Source organism: Aspergillus bombycis (genome assembly GCF_001792695.1).
Source record: "Aspergillus bombycis strain NRRL26010 chromosome Unknown contig00172, whole genome shotgun sequence".
In the NCBI taxonomy this organism is placed as follows: domain Eukaryota; kingdom Fungi; phylum Ascomycota; class Eurotiomycetes; order Eurotiales; family Aspergillaceae; genus Aspergillus; species Aspergillus bombycis.
Genome location: NW_019170174.1, coordinates 21,649 through 48,176, shown reverse-complemented (window position 1 = coordinate 48,176; position 26,528 = coordinate 21,649). Strand labels below are relative to the sequence as shown.

The 26,528-nt window shown below is 48.9% G+C and overlaps 8 protein-coding genes across 8 annotated transcripts; 4 read left to right on the top strand and 4 right to left on the bottom strand.

The window, feature by feature from the left end:
* Positions 1-187: 187 nt before the first annotated feature.
* Positions 188-1,856, bottom strand: ABOM_011833 (sugar porter family MFS transporter; the record flags this gene model as incomplete). The annotated part of the gene is made up of 4 exons (XM_022538961.1): positions 188-836; positions 896-1,220; positions 1,301-1,750; positions 1,808-1,856. The coding sequence occupies 4 exons, from the start codon at positions 1,854-1,856 to the stop codon at positions 188-190; spliced, it is 1,473 nt and encodes a 490-aa protein (XP_022383596.1).
* Positions 1,857-2,399: 543 nt separating this feature from the next.
* ABOM_011832 (alpha-rhamnosidase) lies at positions 2,400-5,208 on the top strand (the record flags this gene model as incomplete). Its single annotated transcript, XM_022538960.1, has 2 exons — positions 2,400-2,777; positions 2,833-5,208. 2 exons carry the CDS (start codon positions 2,400-2,402, stop codon positions 5,206-5,208), a joined length of 2,754 nt encoding a protein of 917 aa, XP_022383595.1.
* Positions 5,209-5,573: 365 nt separating this feature from the next.
* ABOM_011831 (uncharacterized protein) lies at positions 5,574-7,386 on the top strand (the record flags this gene model as incomplete). The annotated part of the gene is made up of 4 exons (XM_022538959.1): positions 5,574-5,878; positions 5,970-6,399; positions 6,457-6,593; positions 6,657-7,386. 4 exons carry the CDS (start codon positions 5,574-5,576, stop codon positions 7,384-7,386), a joined length of 1,602 nt encoding a protein of 533 aa, XP_022383594.1.
* Positions 7,387-8,415: 1,029 nt separating this feature from the next.
* Positions 8,416-9,557, top strand: ABOM_011830 (putative NAD binding Rossmann fold oxidoreductase; the record flags this gene model as incomplete). Its single annotated transcript, XM_022538958.1, has 2 exons — positions 8,416-8,742; positions 8,817-9,557. The coding sequence occupies 2 exons, from the start codon at positions 8,416-8,418 to the stop codon at positions 9,555-9,557; spliced, it is 1,068 nt and encodes a 355-aa protein (XP_022383593.1).
* Positions 9,558-10,330: 773 nt separating this feature from the next.
* ABOM_011829 (inositol oxygenase) lies at positions 10,331-11,341 on the bottom strand (the record flags this gene model as incomplete). The annotated part of the gene is made up of 2 exons (XM_022538957.1): positions 10,331-10,387; positions 10,448-11,341. 2 exons carry the CDS (start codon positions 11,339-11,341, stop codon positions 10,331-10,333), a joined length of 951 nt encoding a protein of 316 aa, XP_022383591.1.
* A 1,223-nt stretch (positions 11,342-12,564) lies between these two features.
* On the top strand, positions 12,565-13,701 carry ABOM_011828 (putative glycerol dehydrogenase; the record flags this gene model as incomplete). Its single annotated transcript, XM_022538956.1, has 4 exons — positions 12,565-12,628; positions 12,684-12,980; positions 13,037-13,417; positions 13,505-13,701. 4 exons carry the CDS (start codon positions 12,565-12,567, stop codon positions 13,699-13,701), a joined length of 939 nt encoding a protein of 312 aa, XP_022383592.1.
* A 1,212-nt stretch (positions 13,702-14,913) lies between these two features.
* Positions 14,914-15,969, bottom strand: ABOM_011827 (uncharacterized protein; the record flags this gene model as incomplete). Its single annotated transcript, XM_022538955.1, has 1 exon — positions 14,914-15,969. One exon carries the CDS (start codon positions 15,967-15,969, stop codon positions 14,914-14,916), a length of 1,056 nt encoding a protein of 351 aa, XP_022383583.1.
* Positions 15,970-18,158: 2,189 nt separating this feature from the next.
* ABOM_011826 (uncharacterized protein) lies at positions 18,159-21,656 on the bottom strand (the record flags this gene model as incomplete). The annotated part of the gene is made up of 1 exon (XM_022538954.1): positions 18,159-21,656. One exon carries the CDS (start codon positions 21,654-21,656, stop codon positions 18,159-18,161), a length of 3,498 nt encoding a protein of 1,165 aa, XP_022383584.1.
* Positions 21,657-26,528: the final 4,872 nt, after the last annotated feature.

The window sequence follows — 26,528 nt, the reverse complement described above, 5'->3', positions numbered from 1 at the left end:
TGGATGAGTCGATGGCTCATGTAGATACAGATGTAGTTGGTTAGATGCTGCTAGGGAGAGTATGGGTGAACTGGTAGATTGTTTGCGTTTAATTGACTAATTATCATATAACCTACATTGCGGAAGTGTTCTGATCTGATATGGGTGTGCGGAGTATAGTAGTAGACTGTAAACCAAACGAAGTGGGTTACACCTTCTCCTTGTTCTCACCAAACTCCACATGATCCGTCAATGCCCTTTCTTTCTCCATCGCAACGGCTGCTCCTTCTGGGTCCTGCAATGCATGCGGCACGATCTGGTCCCCGAAGATCTCGTCCATCTGCTCCAGTGTACGGCCCTTAGTTTCTGGGTAGAAAAACCAGTAGCACACAAAGGCAATGAGGTTCAGCGCGAAGAAGAGATAAAAATACTTGAAGCCGACAGACTCAAGTGCGTTTGGTGAGAATTGGGCAAAGACCAAGTTAACCGTCCAGTTAGTGAATGTTGTGATCGCATTACCCAAGGCTCGAACCTCAACGGGGAAGATCTCGGCAGGGTAGACCCAAGATATGATACCCAATGGTGTATAGAATAAGCTGAAGACAAAGTTCATGGCCACCATGGAGCGCAGTTGGTTAGCATTGTTCTGATCCATGTATTGTGCTTGCACTGCGTTGACTAGTAATGACAGCGCAAGGCCAGCAGCAGATATGAGCAAAGGTCTAATACGACCAAACTTATCCAGGAGATAGAGCCCAATAGTACAGTAGACAACTGAAAGCGCTCCGCTGATACCGATGATCATAAGTGAGGTTTGGTTGTCAATGCCTAGAATGTTGTAGATCGTTGGCCCATAGCTAGACCGCTGTCAGTTACTGCATCTTTACTTGTGATAAGAAGTTGCTGAGCGCCTTACTAGTTGATAACGTTTGTGCCAGATAAGGGACCAAAGGCTTGAACACCGCAACCAAGCAGTAGTCGACGACGCCAGGAAGGCTTTGAGATGATAGACTTCCAGGTAACCTCGCCCATCGCGCGGTCAGCCAGGATAACATCACGAATTTCTTGGAATTCCAGCTCAATCAACTCGGGATCTTTCCCTTTTCGGAGACTCATGAGCACCTGTCTCGCCTCCTCTTGGCGATCCTTCTCCATAAGCCATCTAGGAGACTCCTTGAGGAACCAGATGCCCACCACTAGAATTATACCCGGAAGGCATTGGAACGCCAAAGGGAAGCGCCCTAAGAAGTTGTTTGCTTAGTGTCCTCCCGGAGATATAGCAGAATAGTAGAAAAGTTCAAGGACATGGAATCAGCCTTACATGAGAATTCTGTCTTGTCGAAAGAGCAGCCATATCCTAGCCACTGGGCTATGAGATAGCCCCAACTCAACATCCACTGTAGTAATCCGGATAAAGAAGCACGCCATTGAGGCTCAGAGAGCTCCGAGGCATACATGGGGATAGTTGCAGTAAGCATGCCGACAGCTACACCTGCAATGAATCGGCCTATTATCAACATCGACATGGCCACAGAGCCAGCTTGAATGGCACATCCCAGACAGGAAACTATGGCACCGGCCAAGATGGAGTACTTTCGACCAATTCTATCCGCGAAAACCATATTAAACATTGTTCCTGCAATAGCACCACCCTGAAATGAAGAAACCACACCACCGGTTACGGTGCCACTCGGATTGCCGAAGTATTCCTTGAACGTGGCCAAGGATATGGTCGAAGTGATGATACCGCTGTCATAACCGAAGAGGAATCCTGTATTGCGCTGTGATCAGCAACATGACGATAACTAAAGTAAAGACTCAGAAGTACCTCCTACGGCCAGGAAGAGAGCCGAGAATACTGTTTGTGCATGCCCCATGTCTAACACTGTGACCGGTCCACTGTTATGGTATGAAGCGTCTGACAGTCATGCATCTCGGACATCAAGAAGAGGCCAAATGCAAGACTACTTAAACCCACCGTTCACTTGAAGGCAACAAACCCCAGACCGGGGAAGAGCCCACGGGGAAACTACGGACAACATTAAACCGAACGTAGACTGTGGAGAGAGACCGGCCAGGGACTAGAGATGGGCTAGCGGGCCCCGTCGCAACCGTATTTCACTCCCGAAAATGGAGCCCTCCGAGGTCTAGAAGAAAAAGATCACGCCGTCAGGACGCTATCAGAATGCTGTTTCGGTAAGAAAGAGTCCGACGGCATCCCTGCAATTATTAAGAATATTTTAAAGGTCTGCAACCATTCGGCAAGTCCACCGGTGTGACTTGTGCCGAGTAAGACACCAGCAACGGCCGGCACAGTTGGTGTCCACCTTGAATTATTTTACAAGGCGTGGTCTCGCACAAAATTTGAATCTCCTTCTAATTTAAGTCGTTTGTCTAGGTAGTGCTTACTTACCGACGTCATGGAATTCACTCGCTGCGGCATCCATGGCTTCCATGAAGTCATCGGTATAGACACCGATGAGATTAGATTATTCTGGGCTTTGCACGCCGACAACGAGTATGCCAGACAAACTGCCTATCGGGTAGTTGTATCTACCGACCGTGATAACTTAGAAACGAGTGGTGTGTGCTGGGACTCTGGGCGCATTGAGAGTGATGCTCAGAGAAACATCAAATGCACTCCCAACCAGCCTTTCCAGTCGACCACTTTCCATTACTGGAAAGTGACTGTATGGGACGAAAATGGCATCCCCTGTGAAAGCTCTGTGAACGAGTTCTATACTTCATATCCGCGCTCATCGGGGCTGTTACCGCCGTATAGCATGAATCAAACATATGTAAGCATACCTAGTTGTCATTGACTTGACCTGACCTTTTTACTCACTACGACAGATGCCACACACTAGTCTCATATTCCGGACGTGGTTTGAGGATGAGCCCAACCGATGGAAGGCGGTTTGGGTGGGCAATGGCGGAGACAAGCCCATATATTTAAGAAAGTCTATTCAGCTTGCTCGACAGCCCTCTCGAGTCGTTGTATTTGCATCGGGACTGGGGCATTTCAATCTCACTGTCAACGGAAAGGCGGCATCTGATCATGTACTTGATCCTGGCTGGACAAATTACCACCGATCTGTTCAGTATGTTGGTTATGACTTAACTTCTCAATGGCAACAAGGGGAGAACGTCATTGGGGCTCATGTTGGAAACGGTTTCTACGCAGGTGATCAGGGTGACCGTTTTTTCTGGCCCACATATGAGGATAATACTTTCGTTCGATATGGAAACGAACTATGCTTCTTCGCTGAGGTTCACCTGCACTACGCCGATGGTGCCCACGAGACCATAGTGTCAGACCCTACGTGGAAAGTGAGGGAAAGTGCTACCACCCTTGCCAACATTTACGCCTCAGAGAATCACGATCGACGAGTGTACCCCACTGGTTGGGATTCTCCTGGTTTCGATGATGCAGATTGGTCGCCAGCAAAGCCTTTGACTGGTCCGAGAGGCAAGTTGAGCTATCAGAGCCAGCCCCCAGTCATTTTACATAACACTTTTCACCCTATCAAACGTCAAGCCACTCGCCCTGGCGTAATAGTTTATGACTTGGGGCAGAACTCCAGTATCATGGTGCAACTGGAGGTCAGTGGACCATCTGCGTCAGAAGTCATTGTTAGATACTCCGAAACCCTTGGCGATAATGGAGAGGTCTTTATGCCGGATCCCCTGTTTAAAGAATTCGAGCATAACGTATACTCGAAGATCATCCTTACTGGTGAAGGCCGCGAGACTTGGACTCCTGACTTCTGCTTCACGAGTGCTCGATATATCCAAGTGGAGGGGGTCTCCGACTCTGATAGTGATAATCTTCCCTTCATTCATTCTCTAAGTGCTCGGCATGTCTCATCAGCTGCACGGCAGCTTGGGTATCTCAAAACCGATAAAGAAGACGTCAATGCACTTCTCAATGCTTGTTATTGGACCTTCGCCAGTAACATCTTTAGCTACCACACCGATTGCCCACAGATTGAGAAATTCGGATGGCTCGAGGTCACGTCGCTTCTTGCACCTGCCACGCAGTATATCCGTGATATGGAAGCAGTCTACACGAAGATTTTGGACGATATCATCGATGCTCAGGAGCCAAATGGTTTAGTACCTACAATGGCACCGGAGATTCGGTATATGTGTGGTCCTCTCCATGACACTATTACCTGGGGCTGCGCGGTGTGCTTCCTTCCCGAGCTGATAAAGCGCTACTACGGGTCTACCCACGTATACTCTAAGATATATCAGCCTTGTGTACGATATATGGAGTATATGAAAACAAAGGAACGGAAAGGCGGCCTTATTGAGCATGGACTGGGCGACTGGGGCTATGATATAGCCTTTGGCAATCATCAAGCCAACATTGAAACTGCAGTTTACTATCGCTGTCTCTGCAACGTATCGATGATGGCAAAGGAGCTGGGATTTACCGAGGATGCTGCCTTGTATGAGGCCTGGGCTGCACGCATTTACGATGTTTACAATTTCCACCTTCTGGTCTCCGATAAGACTGAATACCCCTATGCCTTCTATACTTCTCTAGATAATCCTGGTGTCCATGACCGCACTATGGTTAACCAGGCACTTGCGCTGCAGTTCGGCCTGGTGCCCGCAGAGTACCGTTCTGATATCATCCAGGCATTTGTTGCTGCCGTAGAGGAGTCGGGTCCGAGGATTCGCGCTGGAGAAATTGGACTGAAGTACGTCTGGAGCACGTTTGCTGAGGCCGAAGTGGATCGTCCCGACCTTGTCCTCGCGATGGCCAGGCAGGAGGAACATCCCAGTTACATGCGATTCATTCGACGCGGTGAGACCACTCTCTCAGAGTTTTGGCAGGACGCTTGCCGGTCCAAGTGTCACGATATGCTTGGGACGATCTATGAATGGTTCTACGCTGCGGTGCTTGGTGTACAACCCGTTGGTGACGCGTACCGCACATGGAAACTGCGGCCGCCATTTCGAAGTGAGTTTGACTTTGTCAAAGGAGAAGTCGACTGCCCGTACGGCTTGATTCGAGTATGCTTTGATCGTACGCAGACTGAGGGCACTCATGCGCAGCTAGAAGTTACGGTCCCAACCAGCACCGTCTGTACGTTACAGCTACCATCCAGTGGCAGCTTGGCACAGGTTCAGAGGAGTGGGGAACAAGAGTCAAAGAAGGCAAACGGACCAGAAGTGACACTGATGCCTGGTGTATATAAGTGTGTGATATGGCCTTGAGTGACGAGCATGTGAATCTAAACCATAGGCATGGTGTAATGGAATGTTTTGGGGGGTTCGCCGATACGGCACTTATGATAGAATATAGCGATGACCAATATAAACCTTACCAGTTTTATCCATACCCCCATTTTTCTGCTTTTTGCTTCGTATTTCCTCTGGGGAGTGGAGAGGGAAAATGGTTCGCAGGTAAATCATTCAGCTGAGTCTAGCCGAGGTCACGAGCGACCCCGGAATCCAACTCATGCTTCCCCATCTTCCCTTCCCTTTCCTTTCCTAGTCCCGTCTATCGATCCTAGAAGCATCTCACAATGTGTATTTAAACACATGTGTTTTAGGCCTTTTTGAAGGACATTTGATGCATTATGGAACCTAGTTCCGCACGCGACCCTGACGGGCACGCTCAGGTCCTCCCCGTTGTTCGCGAAGCTCTCCGCATTTCACTCAGCGCCAAGGAATACAAGATCCTCCATGACCATGCTGTTCGGCGCGCCCCCGTGAAGGTCCAGTCTAAATTGCCCTCTCCATCAAGATATGAAGCGATAGTGCGCTCAAAAAACAAATACAATGAGGCAGCTCTCCGCACCTCTCTTCGAGTATTCCTTGTCTCAGGAGCTTTATTGAAATTCGTTGATTGGGCACTTGCAAGAATCCGAGGTGATCTGTCCAAGTAAGCTCTCAGTCCAATTAAGAATCAAATCAAGCGGACATCAAATGTACCTTAGCTAACACTCGCGTCTCACCTCTGCCTGAAACTACAGGAAGAAAGCACAAACTTCTTTCCTTCGCTCCCCCAACTTCCGCTTGTCGGCATCCCTTTCGCTCGTTCTTCTCTTCCACAGACTTCTGCATCGCTTCTTCGCCCGGCTACGCGCGAACCTCCGCACAGATGAAGCCCAACCCTTTCGGAATCGGAACCCTCGAGTGTCAAAAGCGTTGACATCGCGCTATGCGCCCGCTGTTGGGGCTAGTCTGGCCCTTTTTGGCCTGGGCATATGCCCTCAGAGTCAGCTGCGACTGACAGCCGCAATCTGGATGGCCACTCGGAGCTTGGAGTTTCTTTTCAACGCCATCGATGAGAAAGGATGGCTTGAGAATCGGCCTATGTGGTTTGGAAGCTGGTTGCTGATGCCCTTGTCCTGCGCGCAGCTATTCCATGCGTTCATCTTCGATCGGGAGGCTACACCTAAGGTTTGCTTGGTCCATATATGAAAAAGATCGTTGGATTTGCATACTGATTGAGCACAGTGGCTCGGAAACGTCATCTTCAGGCTCTCTCCAGGTTACATCCTCGATCGCCCTGAAAGTTTGCCTACAGAGTTTGCTTGGCCGGGAAAGGAGGACGTGGTTGACTCGCTCGCAACTGTCGCCAATCTGCGCTGGCCGTATGTCTATACTCGTTATTTACACCTGGTAGATGATCACTTCTTTTCTAATCTTTCAATCAGCGCATTCGTCTCGCCCATACTGCATCCCGGAGACCCTAATACCCTGCCGCCAGCTGTCAAGTCTATTTCACCAATTACTGGACCTGCTCATCCGTCTATTTCAAGCCTGTCTTGCGCATTGCTCCATTCGAGCAGCCCCAGCTGTAGTACGGCATTTTTGCACAATATTCTCCTCTCGGTCCCTCGTCTGGCCCGGTTTGTGACAACCGTTACCTTGGCGCTCTCGGTGCTCAAGTTCAAGAAGCTGATGGCCAATCCCATCACCTCGGTTAATGATCTTTCGAAGAAAATCATCACCCTGACTGCTGTCCTCTCTGCGTCTGTCGGCTCCGCGTGGGGCAGCATTTGTCTCTGGAACTCACTTTTCCCGCGCTCTGTCCTGCCTACCAAACGCTTCTTCCTGAGCGGTGCACTCGCGGGTATGCCATTTGCGTTCCTTGCGAATAGCCGGAGCGTTTTTACGTACTTTTTCCGAGCCGCCGTGGATTCGGCATGGAAGACGGGCGTCAAGCGGGGGCTCTGGAAAGGATGGAAGGGCGGGGACCTGTTCATCCTTGTACTTTCCTGGGCACTGATCAACTCCATCTTGGAGAGCAGACCAAACGCGGTCCAAGGCCGAGGGGTGCGGAAGGCGTTAGCATGGATGAAAGGTGAAGGTTTTGTGGACCCGGTTGAGGTTGCGGCAAAGAGGAAGCTGAAGAAAGCTAAGAAGGCTGAGACTGAGCACTAAGTGGCGATGGACGTGATTTACGTATTCTCTGTTATGTCTTTACTACGGTCCCTGTTACGCACGTTGCTCATGCCTTTTGTCCCTTTTCACAAGGAAAGTACATAGCGATGCACTGACTTCATTTTGTTGATACCACGCCATGTCAAGTACATATTACAATGTATTCGAGAACCGAGTTTGCTAGGAGGGGAATCAAAGCTACTATGCTCACTGCGATACAGTGGACATGGATGGTGAAGAGGGGGGAAACAAAAAAAAAAAAAAGGAATCTTCCGGTGCGGGGAATCGAACCCCGATCTCCTGTGTGAAAGACAGGTATGATAGCCGTTACACTACACCGGATGTAATTATTAATAATTAACATTCTTTAAATTATAAGCAAAATTCATATATATGATGGCAGTAGAAAAAGCCTCAGATATAATGGGGGGATATTTGTGGAGAGCCTTAGTATAGTTTCTTACCCCAACCCCAAGTTCCCCAGTCTTTCAATCCCCACCACCCAAACCACCTGTACAGGAGCAGTGGTCACTGTACTTTTCTTTTTTAGCCCTGATCCATGGCTTCTCTCTTTTCCCACATTCTCCGTCACTAAGGGCAACAAACAATCGGATTTCGTACTGTGGGGTCCTCCTCAAGATGGGGCCCCAGGAACTCCTTTTCCGACCAGTGCTGTAAGTCTGGATTCCGGGGTAGCAGCCATGATGGGTAACTGAATGGGGCAATTGGCTTTCCATGCTCCAGTCTATGACCTGGCTAGCGACAGCTTCTCCTCCTCGCTCATCCTACTGGATGCTCTCCCCTTTCATGTTTGCCAATTAGTCGTCGGCTTCTTCCTTTGTGAATCCCGAGTGCCAGGGAAACAGGTAGACCGACACTGCCTCCAACCCGCCACGATTTCCGACCGGCCGCATAAATTCTCACCGTCTCCTCCGAAAGCTACCTCCCGATAGCTACTCTTTCCATCTTTCCAGCCCTTCCTATACTCTTATCTCCTTCCATTTCTTCTATCACCTTCTCATTTTCACCATGGCTGCTACGAAGCTCAAAATTGGCTGTGCTGGCCTCGGTCGCATGGGCAAGCGCCATGCCCTCAATTTCCTCCAGCGCACTCCCCGTGCCGAGCTGGTCGCCGCCAGCTCCCCTGACGATGCTGAGCTTGAATGGGCTAAGGTCCATCTTGAACCATATGGCGTGAAGTTATACAAGAATTACGATGACATGCTCCGCCACGAAGGTCTGGAAGCCGTGGTCGTTGCGTCGGCCACCGCCGTTCATGCCGAACAGGCCATCAAGGCCATTGATGCTGAAAAGCACGTTCTGTGCGAAAAGCCATTGTCAACCAGTGTCGAGATCGTATGTAACCCCTATTGTCTTTGCTCTTTCGCCCGTCGACCTAGTAGCTAGGGCATTAACAACCCTTTTCCTAGTCCCAATCTGTCCTCGACGCTGCTGCCAAGAAGCCTCATCTCAAGGTGATGTGCGGATTCTCCCGTCGCTTCGATGCCTCATACCGGGATGCATACAACAAGATGAGTGCCGGCTCAATTGGCTCGCCCTCAGTTATGCGTAGTCAGACCTGTGACAAGCTAGATCCCAGTGGGTTCTTTGTCGCCTATGCCCAGTTCTCCGGTGGTATCTTCGTTGACTGCTCAATCCACGATATCGACCTTGCCCTCTGGTTCTTCGGTCAAGACAGCAAAGTCAAGTCTGTATCCGCCGTCGGCATCACGGCCGTTGAGCCGGACCTGCGCAAGCACAACGACCGCGACAATGCCGTCGGCTTGGTCGAGTTCCACAATGGCAAAATCGCCTACTTCTACGCTTCTCGCATGATGGCCGCCGGCCAAGAAGATACTACCGAAGTCATCGGCACCCAGGGCAAGCTGGCCGTCAACACACAGCCAGCCCTAAACCTCGTCAACATCTACGATAGTACTGGTATCCGTCGGGAGATCCCTCAGCACTATTACGACCGCTTCGAATATGCCTTCGTGACCGAGGCCAATGAGTTCACCGCTTGCTGCCTCGAGAACACCCCTGTCCCACTCAGACTCGACGGTGCCGTCCAGGCCGTCCGCATTGGAGCTGCGCTCCAGGAGTCGCTTATCACCGGCGAGAAGATCTTCTTCGATGAAGAGGGTAACCGGGTGGACAAGTCTCGGCTATAGATGTATGCTTAACGACTTAATTTAGATTACGTCACTTAATGATTTTCAAATAAAGAGCAATTTTGGAGTATAAAAACGCAAGGATTTGAACTTCATATCTCTAAGGAATCCCAAGTGATGCCTCATTCAACGGTAAATTAAGTAGTAGAAGGTCCTCCATGGTCTCACCTCAGAATATACCCAGAACCCCTCCTTCCCCTCACAGATACCGAAAAATTATATTATAAGAACCAGGGCACGTGTACTACCTACACTAGTTTATGTAATATTTCCCCAAAAAAGCCACGGGCACAGTCCACAGTTTAATTTTTCACAATGTGACCCGTCCCGAGACACCGATTTGTCGAACGAGGGTAGATCGCCGACGTACCCCGGGAACCCGTTTCCGAGGGCAAGGTTTGCCGCCAAGAGTTCGCGCAGCGTTGTTGTATCATAGATAAGCTATTCGTAGGGTGTAGTAGTTAGTGCTTATAGCAAGGGTCTTGGAGAGAAGAAAACTTGTTGTAGATTTAAGTGGAGTTTTTTGGTTTTGAGGTGTATATATTTAAAAGTTTGCATTACGGTGAAAGTAAGCTTATTTTAGATCTTGATCTAGGTTCTTGGGAAATGGGTATTTTTGAATGAACTGGTCCCCGATTAATTTTACAGGGCTGTGTAATTCATTGGTGGTTCGTGAATCATCGCTTTAAAAATGCAAAAACAAAACTGATATATCCAAAACAAAAAAAAGGGGGTGTTCTAATATCGAGACAATCTGAGCGCTAAAGCCACATCTACCACTTGATGACCTTGTTGGGGAAGAACTCGTTGATGAGTTCGAGGTAGTATGGCTGCGATGGGGGTTAGCTGCTATTCATTGGATCGAAGAAGGGTAGTGAGAAAGGACGTACCTTGAGCTCATCGACGGTGGGAACGTCGTCGCTCTTGCTGTACAAGTCGTAGGGGTTGAAGGCCTTGACGGCCTTGAGCATCTCCTTGTCGTGGTCGTTCATCAACTCCTGGTATGCGCCGGCGTTGTGCCAGGGGTAGAAGGAGTGGTAGCGGATGATAGCCAGGGCCTCGTCGGGGAGAGTGGACTGGTCCTTCACGACGTGGTAGAGGTACTCGTCATGACCCCAGGAGAGCATGACCTTGTCCAGGCCACAACCGGGGCTGTAGATACCGTACTTGGTGCCGTAGACCTCGTGGCCATAGTCAGGGTTCTCCTTGAAGGACTCCGTGCCGTAGATGATGCGGTCATCGAAAGCGAGGCCGACGGGGAAGGTGTCGCCGACGACGTCCCACTGGCCTTGGGCGTCGAAGAAGTAGAGTAGCTTGCCCAGGTCATGGATGAGACCTGTGAGCTGCATCCAGCGGGGCTTGCCATCGCGGCGGATGGCCTCAGCGGACTGAAGAAGGTGTTCGATCTGAGAGAGGCTAGTGTCGGGGTCGGACTCGTCAATAAGGGTGTTGAGCTTCTCCATGGCCTCCCAGATGGTCATCTCGGCGCGGGTCTTGGAGTGGAAGGCATGGCGGGCCTTCAGGTTGTAAGCGACAGTCTGCTTGGTGTGCTGCTCCTTGTAGAAGTTCTTGACACGGTCGCAGGCGTCCTCGTACTGACGGAACTTGGTCTTGTCCTTGTTCTTGTCGAATTCAGACTCGGCATAGATGTCCTTGTCTTCTTCCTTGATGTTCTGCTTGAGGACGTTGACGGTGTCGATGGCGTCGGAGGTCTCCTCGAGGGCCTGTCCATCACGCTTGGTGTTGAACACCGGGGTCTCTGGGGCGACAGCAACTGGGGCCATTGTGAATGAAAGAAATGTGTTTGATATTTGCCTGTTTCTCTTGAATATATTGGATCAAGACTGATCTGGGTATCAAAGGATGCTGCTGGAGGGAAGAAAAAAACCCAGGAAGACACAGACGTATATATAAAGGAAAGGGCACTACAGGGAGATCCTCGTGATCTACGAGAAATTCAGTATCCGACTAAAGCCCCAGTCGAATAAGCCCTAACGCGCTACACCCCAGAATCCGACGGTGTGGTGGCGCCATTATGATGTCCTCGTTGTGCGTAGATCGGATTCTGGCTTCCGCACTATGAAGATAGATTCTGGAAATGTTCTCCACAACTGCATGACGCGGGGGGGAAATCTGAGGTACGGATCTGCAGCCAACCAGAGACAAGTTGTTACGCGCGGAGAGTACCCGTCTTGACTGTGGGGATGGTTGAGGCACTCAAGGATTTTGGTTTCCGAAGGCCGAGAACATTGGCCGCCGGGGCAGATTTCTCTTCTGGTACTGTGTATGCCACCTTTACCCTCGATTTGCCCTTTCGGTCGCTCCTGATGTCACAGTATTTCCCCTTGAAGCCATAAATGATGATCAGCGTCATGCGCAATGGCCAGTGCCCGCTGACCCCAACGTTGATCTGCTGGTTCAAACAACCACGTTTCACCAAGAGCCATCGGATTTCTAATCGGGTCGTGTGGACTGGAGCATGTACAGTCCTGCTATCTTCACATACATTTGTTCAGATCGGGTATAGGGTATTGGTCCGCCTGGAAAGAGAAATGGTTTCCGATGGCTGCATATGCACGGTCATCCTGGCTCTGTAAGACGCTTTCCGATCGATTTTAATCTGTTCGATGTAGTGAGTAGATGAGATAGACAATCGAGATAATTCACTGAAGAAAATGAAGACCTTGATGTTTTTAGAATGATAGATCCTTACCAGCATGAAGCGAAGAAGAGTATAGAATTGAACTCTGCTCGCGTCAAGATGACCCGACGGAGCGATGTGATTGATGGAACTTCGGGGACAAATTCCACTGGGCGGGACAATTGACAGCGCGAGCCCCGAGGTATTTGTTGATAATCTCTTGTTGCCCCTCTACCCCTCACCCCTCTTCGCCTTCGTATTTGTTTCGCCGTTCTCCCTCAAGTCAATTCGCATTTTTACTCATTCCTCTGAATTCCCTAGAATCGATAACGAATCTATATCCAATTCCACACATACTACTGCACAATGGCCGTTGCCGACACTCGATTCAAGCTCAACACTGGAGCAGAGATCCCTGCACTGGGTCTCGGTATGTAGAAATTCCAATTCAAAACATTGCAATAATGGTCGTGCTGATTGCACAGGTACCTGGCAATCCGCCCCCGGTGAGGTTGAGAAGGCTGTCAGCCACGCCATCTCGGTGGGATACAGGCACATCGACGGCGCTTTCTGCTACCAGAACGAAAATGAGGTCGGACAGGGAATTAAGGAGGCCCTGGCCTCTGGAAAGGTGAAGCGGGAGGACCTTTTCGTTACCACCAAGCTGTGGTGCACTTATCACAGCCGAGTGCAAGAGGCTCTGGACCAGAGTCTGAAGAACTTGGGCTTGGACTACGTTGATCTGTACTTGATGCACTGGCCATTGGCCATGAACCCCAAGGGTGAGCCCTGTTCCTCTTCCTGTCAATATCTTGCTTCAGGTCTAACAATTTATTAGGAAACCACCCTCTCTTCCCGAAGCATGAAGATGGTTCTCGAGACATCGACCACTCGCACTCTCACGTCCAAACATGGAAGAACATGGAGAAGCTCCTCTCTACAGGAAAGGTCAAGGCCATCGGTGTCTCTAACTACAGCGTGCGTTATCTGGAGCAATTGCTTCCTGAGGCTACCGTGGTCCCTGCAGTCAACCAAATTGAGAACCACCCCTCTCTCCCACAGCAGGAGATTGTCGACTTTTGCAAAAAGAAGGGTATCCATATTACCGCCTACAGCCCTCTGGGAAGCACTGGTAGTCCGCTGTTCACAGCGGAGCCTATTGTTGAGGTCGCAAAGAGGAAGGGAGTTAGCCCCGCCACGGTTCTTCTCAGCTGGCACGGTATGTTACAATCAATCTTTCTCCTTCCCCCTCCCCAGCATTCTCTCCTCTTATGCTCGATAAAAGTTTTCTGACCATGTAATGTAGTTGCCCGTGGATCCTCCGTTCTCGCCAAGTCCGTCACACCTGCTCGTATTGAGGCCAACCGCAACTTGGTTCAGCTCGATGAGAAGGACATGGCCACCATTGCTAAATACACCGATGACCTCGCAGCCAGAAAAGCCTTCCAGCGCTTCGTCTACCCTCCCTTTGGTGTCGACTTCGGATTCCCCGACAAGTCATAAACTGTCACCAACTCTAGTCTCTACCTACCAAGTATCTCCTAGCACATATGACCACCGGATGCGGAAAGCAGGGCTTTCCATTCGCTCTTCCGTGCCTCCCACTATCGTGAATGGACAGGGCGAAATCTCAGTGAACCATTAGGCCCATAACTACCTTGTAAACAGGTGTTGTGCGCCCTTCAGGGTGAATGTAGACGATTTGAGTGAGTCTTGTATAACAGCCTGGGGAGCCTGGATAAATAGTTTTGATTCTTTAGATTTGTTTATAGATAGACGACATATATCCCTCATGAATGATGTTCCAAGAAGCTTCTCTCCCCCTTAAGTCTATTACTTATGTTTGTAATTATTTTCAAGGCAGAAGTTAACTATGGTTGGTTCGGATATTTCCCAGTACTAGACCCATTGATAACTGTAGTATATTCTGGTTTTTACTATACCCTTTCTGAACGGTGAAAAGCACCAATTTTATGTCTTTAGCATTTCTTTCCTTCTGAGTTAGTTATGTAGAGAAGAATTTAACTTTGTATTTATCCCTTTTTCCTGTTCTATACTCGGAATTCATGAGAGTTTCAATGTTAGTCTTACGTAACTTACTAGCCATAAGTATTTTAACCCAATACTTCTATTTAATGGTATTTCTGTATAGTATATACAGTATAAAATTTTGGCAATTGTTATATTACACTGCATTACTTTCAGCTTACCTGTTGTGAGAAATAACAGCTCTGATACTAACTACACATTGGCCGACTATGGCTGGTAACAATGTCCAACATCAATATCACGTTGCTAGTTAAATAATATGTAAAGACATCAATAATAAATACAATGGAATTTCAAGGCAACTCTCAGTCACTCAGTCTTTTTTGTGTATTTTTAGAAGTAACAGAGAGTCGGTGTCTCTACTGCTATTGTTGGTACATAAGACAAAGGAAGCTTTCAGGTGACAGAAGCACAGATCTAAAAACTTCAATATTTATGTAAAAACAGATTAAGTTACCGCCTCTAGAACCACGTGAGTATTCTGCCCATATTCTCTTTCAAATTGTGTTTCTCTTTCTTTCATGACTGTCATCCTGTCCACTACCCGACCGCCACCTTGATCATCATCCTGTGCATCAAAGTGCACACGTCTCTTGACCGAGTTCATCTAAACACAGTTAGCTTGGGTGGGTGGGAGGGTCTCATGTGGGAGAATGTATTATTCTCTTACCTCTTGCGCTTGTGCTTCCTATGCTTCTTGACCACGCGTTTGACTCTGGGTGTCACGACTGTCTCTTCCACAACAGCCAGACCAATCCACTCTCTGTTGAGAGTAATAGCTAGGTCCTGAATTTCCCTAACAGTGACTGTCTCTTTATATCCCAGCTCTCGAATCTCACCGGCAGTACTTAGCTCGTCTTTGACACCCTGTTTCGCAAGGGCTCGAAGAGCTTGCAGGCGCCGTGTCTCGCGCTCTGCTACCACCGCCTGGGCGAGGTCACTCGATAAGATATTCTGCGCGTCCATAACCCCGAACGCCTCTTCTAGTTGCTTGTACGGAAGGTAGATCAACATCGCAGAGGGTACCTCAATCTCTCGGTTCGGGTTTTCTCCCCAGCGAGACGCAAAAGATCGAGGACTAGCGATCACTGGACCTTGAACACCCTGCAAGCTTTCTGGGATTCGATTTGGCAGAGTCTTACTCTGCGCTTTGGTGTACAGGGTGAAGTCCTTGCCCATGTGCCTGGTGACAAACTGCAGAGCCGAACCAACTAGTCGTGGGGCCCATCTTTGCAGCTCTTCTGCTGCATCATAATCTCCCGTCTTGTTGACAGGAGCAGTCTGGTCGAGGGTCACGGCCGGTCTCGTCGTGCAAACACCGAAATAGAGAATGCATTCGACTGTTTCCCAGTCGATTAGCTCAATGGCTAGTCTGATACCCGTCTCAATGACTGCCTCTTGTTGAAAGAAGGCCCCCGATGCGGCATAGCACAGGGCTAAGTCTGCCATGGCCGCCGTGAGTGAGAATTGTATTTTTCCCACATTGTTCTCCGAGTATCCATAGGTGGACAGAGTCGCCAATCTGAGATGTCCTGCTGTTAGGAGTGGACTCCCATACAAGTGTTGCAGCGCATATTCAAAGCCTTTGATCATACAGAAGTTCTCATTTCCAACGGCGACAATCTCGTTGGTTCGCTCTTCCTGAGTCGGCGACCTCAAGACATCAGCCATGAAATTGCTACGGCTGATCACCGCTCCATGTGTTTTGAAGACGATGGGCATGAAGATATCTTTGGAGGATCTCAATATTATCTGAGAGTCGGAAAACTCACCTGCTTCTAGACAGTGAAGCAGGTGCTCAGAGAGTGGATCAATTCTATCGGGAAGTATTTCAGTCGCGATGGTATAGAGTTCGGATGAAGCTATAGGAGACGCATGATTAGTCCTGAAATGATGAGATAATTGAAGTAATGGGTCAATCTCACCTTTACTACTGCCCACACCAACATCAACTACATTCCTTTCCTTAATCTCTTGCTCTGAGGTCTGTCTATACCCATCTTGCGGTGCCTTTGAGGCATATTCGTCGAAATGAGAAGATCCAGAGGGAAAGACACAATTACAGCAATCTCCTGAGTGATGAGCGCAGCAACACGACCACCTGGATGGACAGTTGCAGTCGATAGTGGGCTTATGCACACAACAGCTCGAGTTAAATTGACACGTATTCCGACCGTGTAAGTGACAAACGACAGGTCTGGCTTCATCATAATTCGAACAAGGCCCATTCTGCTCTTCAGATTCTTCCGCCTTCTGGCTTGAGGGACGAACTGTATGACTCGAGGACGTATCTGCATTGGAAGCCTCAAGAGGATCACCGGCAAGGCCGCTATAACTGGGTGGAACTTCATCACCAACAGATTGAGAGCTCATTGTCGCGGTGTTAGAGGACGATTGTTGCGTGTTGTCGATATTGGCCTCACCATTATTCATAAGTAGAGGCAGATAAATATTCTCACCCTGTTTTGCTTCCTCTTTCTTCCTTTTCTTCTCTTCTTTCAATAGCTTCTTCTTCAATCTTCTCTTCTCCTTTCGAGCTTGTTGGGCTTTCTCTTGTTCAGAAGAACCATCCACTTGTGTCTCTACCGTCTTGAACGCAGGCCCCGATGAGCTAGCTCTACAAATAGAGCGCAAATCCTCCGAGCTAAGACCTACACGCATGATTTCAAAGACGGAATCAAAAGACATGACAGCAGACGGCAACTCGGAGGTGCAAAAGGAGCTTCTTCTCTCCGGGTGCGTCATATTCTTCTTCAACTTCAATATCAAATCACAATACCAAAAAAGGCAAAAGAAAGAGTCTTGATATCTGCTCGATAAATTCTGGTGAGATTGTGAAGGAAGTTCAGAGATGAGATGGTGTGAATATGGATGGATCAACGTGTGGAGGGACGATATAAAGGGGGGCGACTTGTGTTATTTGTACACTGCAGTTTTCCTTTCCATGCATTTCCTTGACGATTATGTTGTTTTTCTTTCAGAGTGTACAATTGTTGGAGAATTTTCTGAACAGCTCTTGTTAATTACAGTTTACTGGCTACATCTGAGATGAGCTTAGGAGTGGGCTCTAAATTATTTACACACTAGTGATTTCCTCTATAAACTGTAATATATATTTTCATGGTGAAACCAGAGCTCAGAGATCTGTAGTATATGTATACAGCTATATATCCAAACACCAATACCTCTTTAATATCACACAATATCTAAAACAGTATAAGGGCTTCACACTCCACGTGATGGGGTTGACATACACGTGACATGTCTTTAATACTAAAGACATTCAGCAAAAAGTGATATTCAGTGAATGGTAGCAAAGAGTATAATCTTATCCCATATCCGGCCCTTTCTTTGCCCAAATAAGTGAAAGTGCAAACGATCCCCTGTCCCATTAGTAGTAGCATTCAAAACACTCAGAATCACATTCGCCAGCTTGATAAGAAGAAAAGAAAATATCCCTCAGTAATTGAAAGTCTTCAAAGCTGCGCTAGGTATTACAAATCTATTTCACATGAAAAGGGTATAGCCAAACTGGCTAGTCCTCTATTTAGGGAAACAGGGTACTGTACATTTAGATCATTTTTTATTGACCTATCTAGATATTTTGTAATAATGCATAGAAGATAAGGAAATGCTATGGTAGAAAGAAAGAATATGGCTCAGATATCAAAGTCAAATGAAAGACAGGCCTGTCCGCTCAACATAACGCAGTTGGTATATCATCATGAGCAAAAATGGTAATCAAAAGAAGGTATCGAGATTTGACATAAATGAAAAAGGAAAAGGATCGGAAAAATCGAATAATACATGTAACCCGGTGGGAGAGGAAGATATTTTGAGGGAAGTAGGAAAGTAGTAAGACGAAAAGAGAGAAAGAGAGAGAGAGGATTTAGCCGTCATGCGACTATTGTTTAAAACATGCCGCCATCCATGGGGACTTGAGGTGGTGGATAAGCTGGCATAGCTGGTGGCGGACCAGTCATAAGTTGATGTCTCGCTTTGGCATTCAGATCTCCGCCTTCGCTGGAAGTTTTGCGCAGCCTGTTTCGGGTCCTAGGCCGTCTTTCACCCTCGTCGGAAAATGTGCTATATTCTTCCATAACACTATCAGCTGTCGATGGGGTTGTCGAAGGAGCGTACTGAGACGGGGCGTACTGCGACTCGTACTTATCGCCCCTAATCGCACCAAGGATGGTTTGGGTGGTGGTTTGGCGGCGACGGCGTGGGTTCATAGGAGGAACTGGAGGTGTTGACATGCCATTGCTCAAGCTTGCCCCAGGTGGAAGGCCGACAGTTGGAACGTTCGAGGTGGTGGACACGAAAGTGGGCTCGGAAATTTGATGTTTATCGATGGGCCGCTTCTGAAGGCCACCGTTATGCCCAGGAGCCCGCTGAGGGAGGCTGGTTGTCGAAGTAGATGCCGAGCTAGAAGATGGATCAGGGGAGATCTCGTACAACGGCGGGGTAGCATTGGCAGAGTAAGGGGCGATGGGTGAAGGTCGCGGCGGGGCACCAATCATTTGTGGGTTAAGCGCAGGCGGATGAAGTGGTCTTTCAACAAAGCTTGGTGTTCCAGACCGACTACCGCTGCGATACCTTCCAGATGCGGCAGATGAGCACCGGTCGTACATATGTGTATCATTGACATCCACAGATGGGCGGGCGGAAGAAGCCACAGATGTCAGGCCGCGCTGGTCAAAGTCTGGGAACGCGGAGTGTTCATCTGGATCAGACTCCTCTAGAGTTCCGAGATCATCCCTCTCCCGCCGAGTGCGACTCTTAGAGCGACCAGAAGCGTCGGAGGTCGAGCGATCCCGCCTAGACCTAAAACTTGAATGCGGTGATGCTCCACGGCTACGACTCGACTCACGGGATTCTTCTTGACTGCTGCGGCCAAACATGCGAGACCGTATGGAACGCTCTGAAGAGACATGAGGCGAGCTTGAGTTGGAGTGCTTTCCAAAGCTGAACGATGGTCTTTCTTCCTCCTCGCGCCATGAATCATCCATTGCCAATGTTGGAGTAGAAGCGTTACCCAGGCCGAGGATCTTCGGGTTTCTCTGGTCCTGTCTGCCAAACAAATTGTGCTTTCCGGACTTACTCTTCAGCAGGGAAAATGCATTTCCGGGCTTGACTTGGGTATAGTCAGGGGTCTGGCGGCCCGAGACAGGGCTAGCTGATCTACTTTCATTCTCGGCCATGCCCTTCAACTTCTCCTGCACTTTTCTCCGTCTTTCCGCCAGCTCGATCTCGAACTCTTCGCGTTCTCTTTGTGTGTCGGTGCTTGCTTGACGCCTGTGCCTCGCCACCAGCTCGCCTTGCCAGGAGGAGCCGTTGAGAAGCTCCGACGGGTCAATAATTTTTCTGGGTGTTTCATGCTCTTGTGAGATAGAATCATCCGTGTCCGCTTCTTTGTGTCTCTCGTCATCTATCTGCTTTAGTGGAATACCGGGGGAGGGTGGTGGGAAGATGGACGATTTGTCACTGTCGTGCCGCAAGTGGGTACGAACTAAGCCACTCAGGCCCAAGCCAGACGGGCCCAAGGTGGGCGAATCAGGCTTCTCAGGAGCGGCATTCCCGTCATTGGTGGTCTTTTCAGCAATATCGTTTTCGGCTATGGGTTTCAAATCCCCCAGGTCCGAAAACCGCACTTCAGGCAAGGGGCTTTGTTCTTCTTGTGCTCCTTCGCCTGTGGGTGTAAATGGCTTTTGTGGAGTTTCGGACCGAAGCGCAGGATGCACAAAATCATCTGCTATTACCCCATTGGCCAACTCAAGTACAGCCTCAGCCTCTTCATCTTCAGAATCACTGGGGCTCATGTTGGCGAAGAAAGTACCGTTGATGTTTCGGCGAGGGGATTCGTAGACACTCGGGGCAGCGGATCGACTACCTGGGCGTTGGGCTTCACTATAGTGTGAGGTTGTAGAACCAGTTCGTGGCCGGTAGCTTGTGTTTGAGAGACCCCTGGGACGTCCAGTACTTTCCTGGGAAATACTCCGTCCAGGAAGTGAAGGTCGCGATAATGGCGGCGTGCTCCGTCCCTCGTGCATCTGAAGTTGGCGTTGGCTAAACTGGCTTTCATCGTATTGCGTTCTAGGTTTGTTGAACAATCCGAGGGCTGTGGCTTTTCCGTGATCTTCCGGCTGGAGAGCGGCCATCAATGGGGCACCTTCCTCACGTTCACTGGCTGGGGGGCTTAGCGGAGGGGGCCCACCATGGGGAGCTTCATGGGGCCTCTGTTCTTGGGCATTAGTTTTGCCGTGTTGCTGTGTAGGCGATGTGGACGACGGTGCCGGGCTGATAGGGCGGAGTGTGGCAATTGCCGGCTCAGCCAGCGGAAGTCTTTGTATCCTATCGCGCAGGCTAGTGGCGCTTCTGGAATAGCTCCGGTTGAGGCGAGGCATTTCCGGAGTTCCTGCTCGTTGACGCGTAAGACTCTCCAAACGATGTAGTGTAGAGTTTTGCTGGTTTTGAACGGACTGCGCTAGACCCTGGCCGTACAGGCGCCGTGATTTAACAGAGCCTCGCTCAGGAGCCATCGCAGGTACGGATGGTTTAGAGAATGGAGCCAGGCTCTCCTGGGACGGCGACTCTACAAATGACTGCTCGTTGATGGAACTAGCTGCTGTTGATGTACGGCCATTGGCGGTTGGGCCTGAGGCTGTTGAGGAAAACGTAGTTCTCTTAGCGGAAGAAATGCTAGACAGAGCGTCTTCTGACTCCGCGGCAGACGTATATTGGTGGGCTTCCTCGGCTGCAGCACGTTCTTCCTTCTCTTTTAGCCTCAGCCGTTGAAAAGCGGACAAGGACAAATCATGGTCATAGACCGCGCGGCCTCCCATTTGTCCAGCATCCGTGGCGACAGATACATTTGATGATGCCTTGGCGGGAATCTTGTAGACCTTTTGGCGCCCACCAAACAGATTGTTACCTTCCGCCCGGCGAGCTCTACTCATAATGCTTTCTTTCTGTGAGCGGTCGTCGTCGGTACCATAACCATCGCCTGCCGAGGCGAATGAGTCACGGCCGAGGCTGAAAGACGGCCGACTACCATCTGTAGATACCTCATCGATATCTGTGAGCAGGTTTGGATTGTGACCGAAGAGATTCAATCGGGAGGCGCGCTTAGGAAACAAGACACTATCGTCACTTGCCTTGCCGATAATCGAGGCCGGGTCGTCTTGTTCCCTCAACATGCTAAACCGCGCCGATAATTTGGGCATGAGTAAGCTCGTGCGGAAGTCATCGTTAGACGGTAAGGCATTCGATAGGTCGAGTTCGAGCACTTCCTCGGGCTCATCCTTCTTGCTTCGCTTGGACAACTTGGAGGTGAGCAAATTGTGGGTGTTCTCGATAGCTTCCGCATCCTCCTTCGTCTTCTCCTTCTTAGTCTTGCGGAATCGATTCATGGTGGTGTTCGTTAAGAGAACGATGCGAAACTAACGGCAATTCGAGGCGGATGATATAGGCAGTTGCATAGGCGGTCGACCAAATGTAGTATCGATAGTTCTTGGAGGACTGCCACGTAAAGGGGTTACAAATCAGATGGACGCATGTATTCCGGTGATACTAGGTCAATCTTACGAGTCAGAATCATATGTCACTGGCAACTATGGGCCGTCGCCACAAGAGGTCTGCATGAATCGATCAATCAGATTCGGCGACTTACTGATAAAGGCCGAAACAAGAGTGGTCTGAACGTTCACAAACGGCCAGCGACAAACGAGCGGCTTTATTATGTAGATCAATCCGCCAGATAGAACGAGTGGGAGTATCAAAGCGTTTGGGTCATGGACTCATCCCCTAGAGTTGACGGAGCTGCTCCGCAGAGCGCCAAGGAACCGCAGCGTGGTTTGACGACGAAATGTCGATAATAGGCGTGACCTGCAGATTGACAAGGAATCGATCACAAGTGCGAGAAGCTGGCCTTAAGATAGTTGATAATACCGGTCGAGTTGGAGAGACCAACCGTCTGCATGAAATGGTGGAATGTGGCTGCAGTATAGACAAGTGGGCGCGGAATGCCAAAAATGGATCCGAGTTTAAGTCTGGCGGAAGAACGAACGACTCGCCGTTGCTGAGAATGAATGGCTGGGTATTAAGAGAGCGAAACCACCAACTAAGGTGTTGAACAGAATGTTGAACAAACCAGAGGAACCAACTGTAGGAAACGAAGGACGGTGTGGCCTCGAAAAAGAGGAAGTAAAAAGCGACGCGAGAGGAAGAAAAATAAAGCTAATGAATGGATGGAAAGAAGGGATCTGGATTCGATCGTCGGGGGAGTGTCTCTGTTCTTTTTTTTTTTTTCAATTTTCAATTTTTCTTTTCTTTTCTCTTCTCTCTTTTTTTTCTTTTCTTTTTTTTTAATTGGGACAAGGACATGAGCTGTACGGAGGACAGCTGAGTCGGGAATTGGTGCCTTAGACCAGTCCCAGTGGATTGTTACTAACTAGTAACTTACTCCGTACTTACTCAGAGGAACAGTCCAGAGCGGACGAAGTGGTTCGAATTATTGGACCCAATGGAGCCGCCGGGACAGTCTTGAAAGACGATCGACACTTTTAATTCTGATGATATTTAATTAATGTCACTATTAATGGTCGGGAGGATCCTGTCTGGTTTCCAATAACTATTTAGCGAGGAATCCGTACGCCAATGAAGAAAAGAAGAAGGGGAATAATCGAGAACTGACGGCATTCCCAACTTCGATACATCGACAATCAGAGGATGGTGAGGATTTCGCCTTAACCCCTCTCGAGTAAGTCCAAAAATAATAATACTGAGAAATAATAAACTGTCACAGAAACCATGGTTGTCTTTCGGTTACCGTACGGTACCTCGGACCCAGTGCCCCTTGCAGGCCCCACTCGCATGAACCACGAATCGGATACAGCAGTAGGGACCAGGATCATTTCGGGTACCATACTGTACTAATACTACCACTACTACTTAGTAGTACTTAGTAGTCGCTCGGGATGGTTACTGAGGGAGTTCTGGTGACACAACTTGAGCCTAGGACAAGGAAAAGCCCTGGTTTGATATATACTTACTCCTGTGTAGTCACCCGTAGTAGTCTAAACACCTACACTGACTCCTAAGTCGCTCCTTTGTTGTGACCTACCTTCCTAGGTGTTCGACTCGTGCTCAAGTCCAGCGAATTACAATGCTCGTGCCTTCCATCTGGTAGTGTGGATAGTAGTTTGATCTCTCGTATCACGGGATGTGGATCGATCTGGGCTGAGGCCTAAGCCGCAAGATGCCGTTGGCGTTCACAGGACCATGGAATCGGTTTGTATAGGGCACCCCCAAGGCGGAGAGTGGTGAAAGGGGGGTGCTCGCTTACGGTCGATCATATACAACCCCCCCCCCCCCTTCAAGGAGGATGTTAGAGAGTCCTACAAAGAAGAAAGGAGGTGCAACGGATATACTGAGTCGATCAGCTGAGTTCTAGCGAGATAACTCATCAATGGTTTCAATAATTGTGACCTGTCGCCTTGATGATACGCTCCTAGCGCTAGATGGGTTCCGGAAATTTGGACGAGCGGGGGCGATCATCTCATTGCCGTGTCTCATCGTTACTTGATTGATGTTAGGATCGAAGCCTGGCTAATGCATGGGTTCTTTCTTTTCTCCATCGCTCAATCAACCTTGCAAGCGTTGTTGTTGCTTGCAGTCAAGTTTTGTGTGCTTGGGTAATGAAAGACGTCATCTTGACATTTACATTTCCTTTTTGTCTTTTTTTATTCTTATTTTGTACTTCCACGTATGGGGTACATTGGAAGCGGGAACTTAATTGGAGAAGTCAGAGTATATCGGAGCACCTTCTTTGTTTTGATAGCGTGTAAACCCAATACCTACAGAAATACCCGGTGTTAATCTCCGGTTTACGATCCTGGGCGATAGGAGATTATGTGAGCAGTTAAAAGGTAAGGACCGGGAATCTCGGGGCTTGTACGGAGTAAATACTATCCATACGATATAGGATTCGACCAGGTCCGAGATTCGCGACAATGGCTCTTCAAGCTGAAAGATATTGTAGTTTGTTGTGTCAGCTCTTTCTGGCATATTCAAAACAAATATAGGAAGGGTCATTGGTGCATGGGGAAATCAATAATGTCCCAGTTCTACACGCCAAGTCGCCCACAGCCATGGAAGGGTTTTTATCTAAAAGCCCTTGAAGACGGCAAATTTCCAAATCGAGTCGAGAAGTCCACCAGGTTCCACGAAGCCAGCAGGCGTGCCGTGCCATATTACAGCAACAGCCCTAGAGTCATCGACAAGCCACATCGGCAGAAAAGATTGGAAAGTATTAGACAGCCAAGAAAGATTGAGTCAGCAAAAACCAAACGAGAGAGAAAAAAGAAAAGGGAAAAAATGGGGTTTGACCCGTACGTACCTCAGCGGTGGGCCGGGGCAGAGGGACATTAATCGTTGGCAGGGGAAGAGGCTTTCTTCACTAACCAAGCCTTGACTAGCACCACTTTTAGGCACTAGTGACAGGAAACAGTCACAACAGTCACTCAGCTGGAGTCACTGGCAGCCGTTGAGATTACCTAAAGAGAATTAGCCGTGATGAACTCAACCCTCATCATACAAAATATGGAGTCCGCTGGTCCTCCCGGTTCAATGTCGGACAGACACCCATTTCAACTATTGTAGCATCGACCAACAGCCGGGTAACCTCAGCAGGTGTCATTCTGATTTGAGTCGTACTACCTCGATAACATGGCCCCTCCGCTTATCTGAGGGGTGATTTGTGGGCGATGCAATGATGGTTGCAGAACCAACATGCAGCTAAGACGATTAGCTCAACCGCCTACTGCCTGGCATTTGAAATCATGGATACCGTTTCACTCTGTCCACCTAATAATACATATTTTATACAGGCTACTCTCGATTCTAGAGTATTATCATACACCATTGGTCAATGCGTGTCTCACTGCTTCTTTACTTTTTCCTTTTCCCCGGGACCTTTCATCAGCTTTCATGCCGCAGAGCTAATTTATCTGGAAAGTGATATGCCCAGCCGGATAAGCATAATACAGCAGATCTCAGTAGGAGCCTCGCTATTTATATACACGATTAATTTATCTCGTTTTGGGGGCTCTTCTCTAGTCTATAGTCGTGCCTGTGACAAGGCGAAACTTGCCTAGTATGACAAGATGGCCATCCGCTCATACAAACTAGGATCGATCAAACTGTTTAGAGAGATGAAACGCGACACACTTTCTCAATTTTTTGACCTTCAGTCAACCTCAATCCCCCGCCTCTAGGACTCTAATCGAACATATCACCGGTATCTACGTTAGATCCAAGATGGATACTAATTTCAAATGCCTCCACTAAGATACTGAGGAAGATTATGCGAGATTAGGTAACGTCACCCGCCATGGCCGTGCACAAGAGCTCCCAAAGCAACAGCTACTTAGCATGATACCCATCTGACGGGAGGATATGATACGCATGTACGTACCCCTCAAGCCGACCGCATCTAGTTATGTCATGCCATTTCCCGCCCCTTCCCAACAGAACACATGCGCATTCCATTGGAGTGGCACATTCAGATAGGAGAATTCTCGTCCATTCCAACCATTCTTGGCTGAGGCTTGTCACTACCACAGCAGCCACGGGATGCTTTCCGGAATATTTTCGGTGGCTGGATGTAACAGCGGATGCAGCCCATCCCTGTCTGTGTAGCCGGGCGGGCATTGATTCCCGAGCCCTACCAGGATAATAGGCGTGTGGTAGGCGCAATATGAGAGATTCACATGGATCGGATCGCTATCAAAGCAGCATAAACAAACAAACACTTAACATGATCGACTTATTATGGTGCCATTGATGTCTCACGTTCTCGGGATATAGGTATTCGGTTGGGGTTATCGGGTCATGTATTGTTTCATCCTGCTTCACCCGGCACCCATGGAAATGTTTATGCATATCGCACCTCCCCTGTGGCTCGGGACGGACCTGTCAAAGGTCATGGTGGAGCTCGCTGCATGAGTGTCATGTATCCTTGAAAGCCATTGTCTTGAAAAGAGGGGAAGGAAGCAATAGTAAGCAAACATATGTAGGTGACATCCTCGCAAGATTAATCTCTAAGACGCATGCATTGCTGAACCAGTCATGACAGCGATATATTTAGAAAGGTATGTTCCTAATCAAAGTACGAAGACCGACTAAACCTAGTCATGGATAGCCTCGGGCTGTCACGGAGCGCCCAACTGTTCTAGCTCTGTTCTCCTGGCCCTATCCCAAGCTGACCGCCTCCGATTAACCCT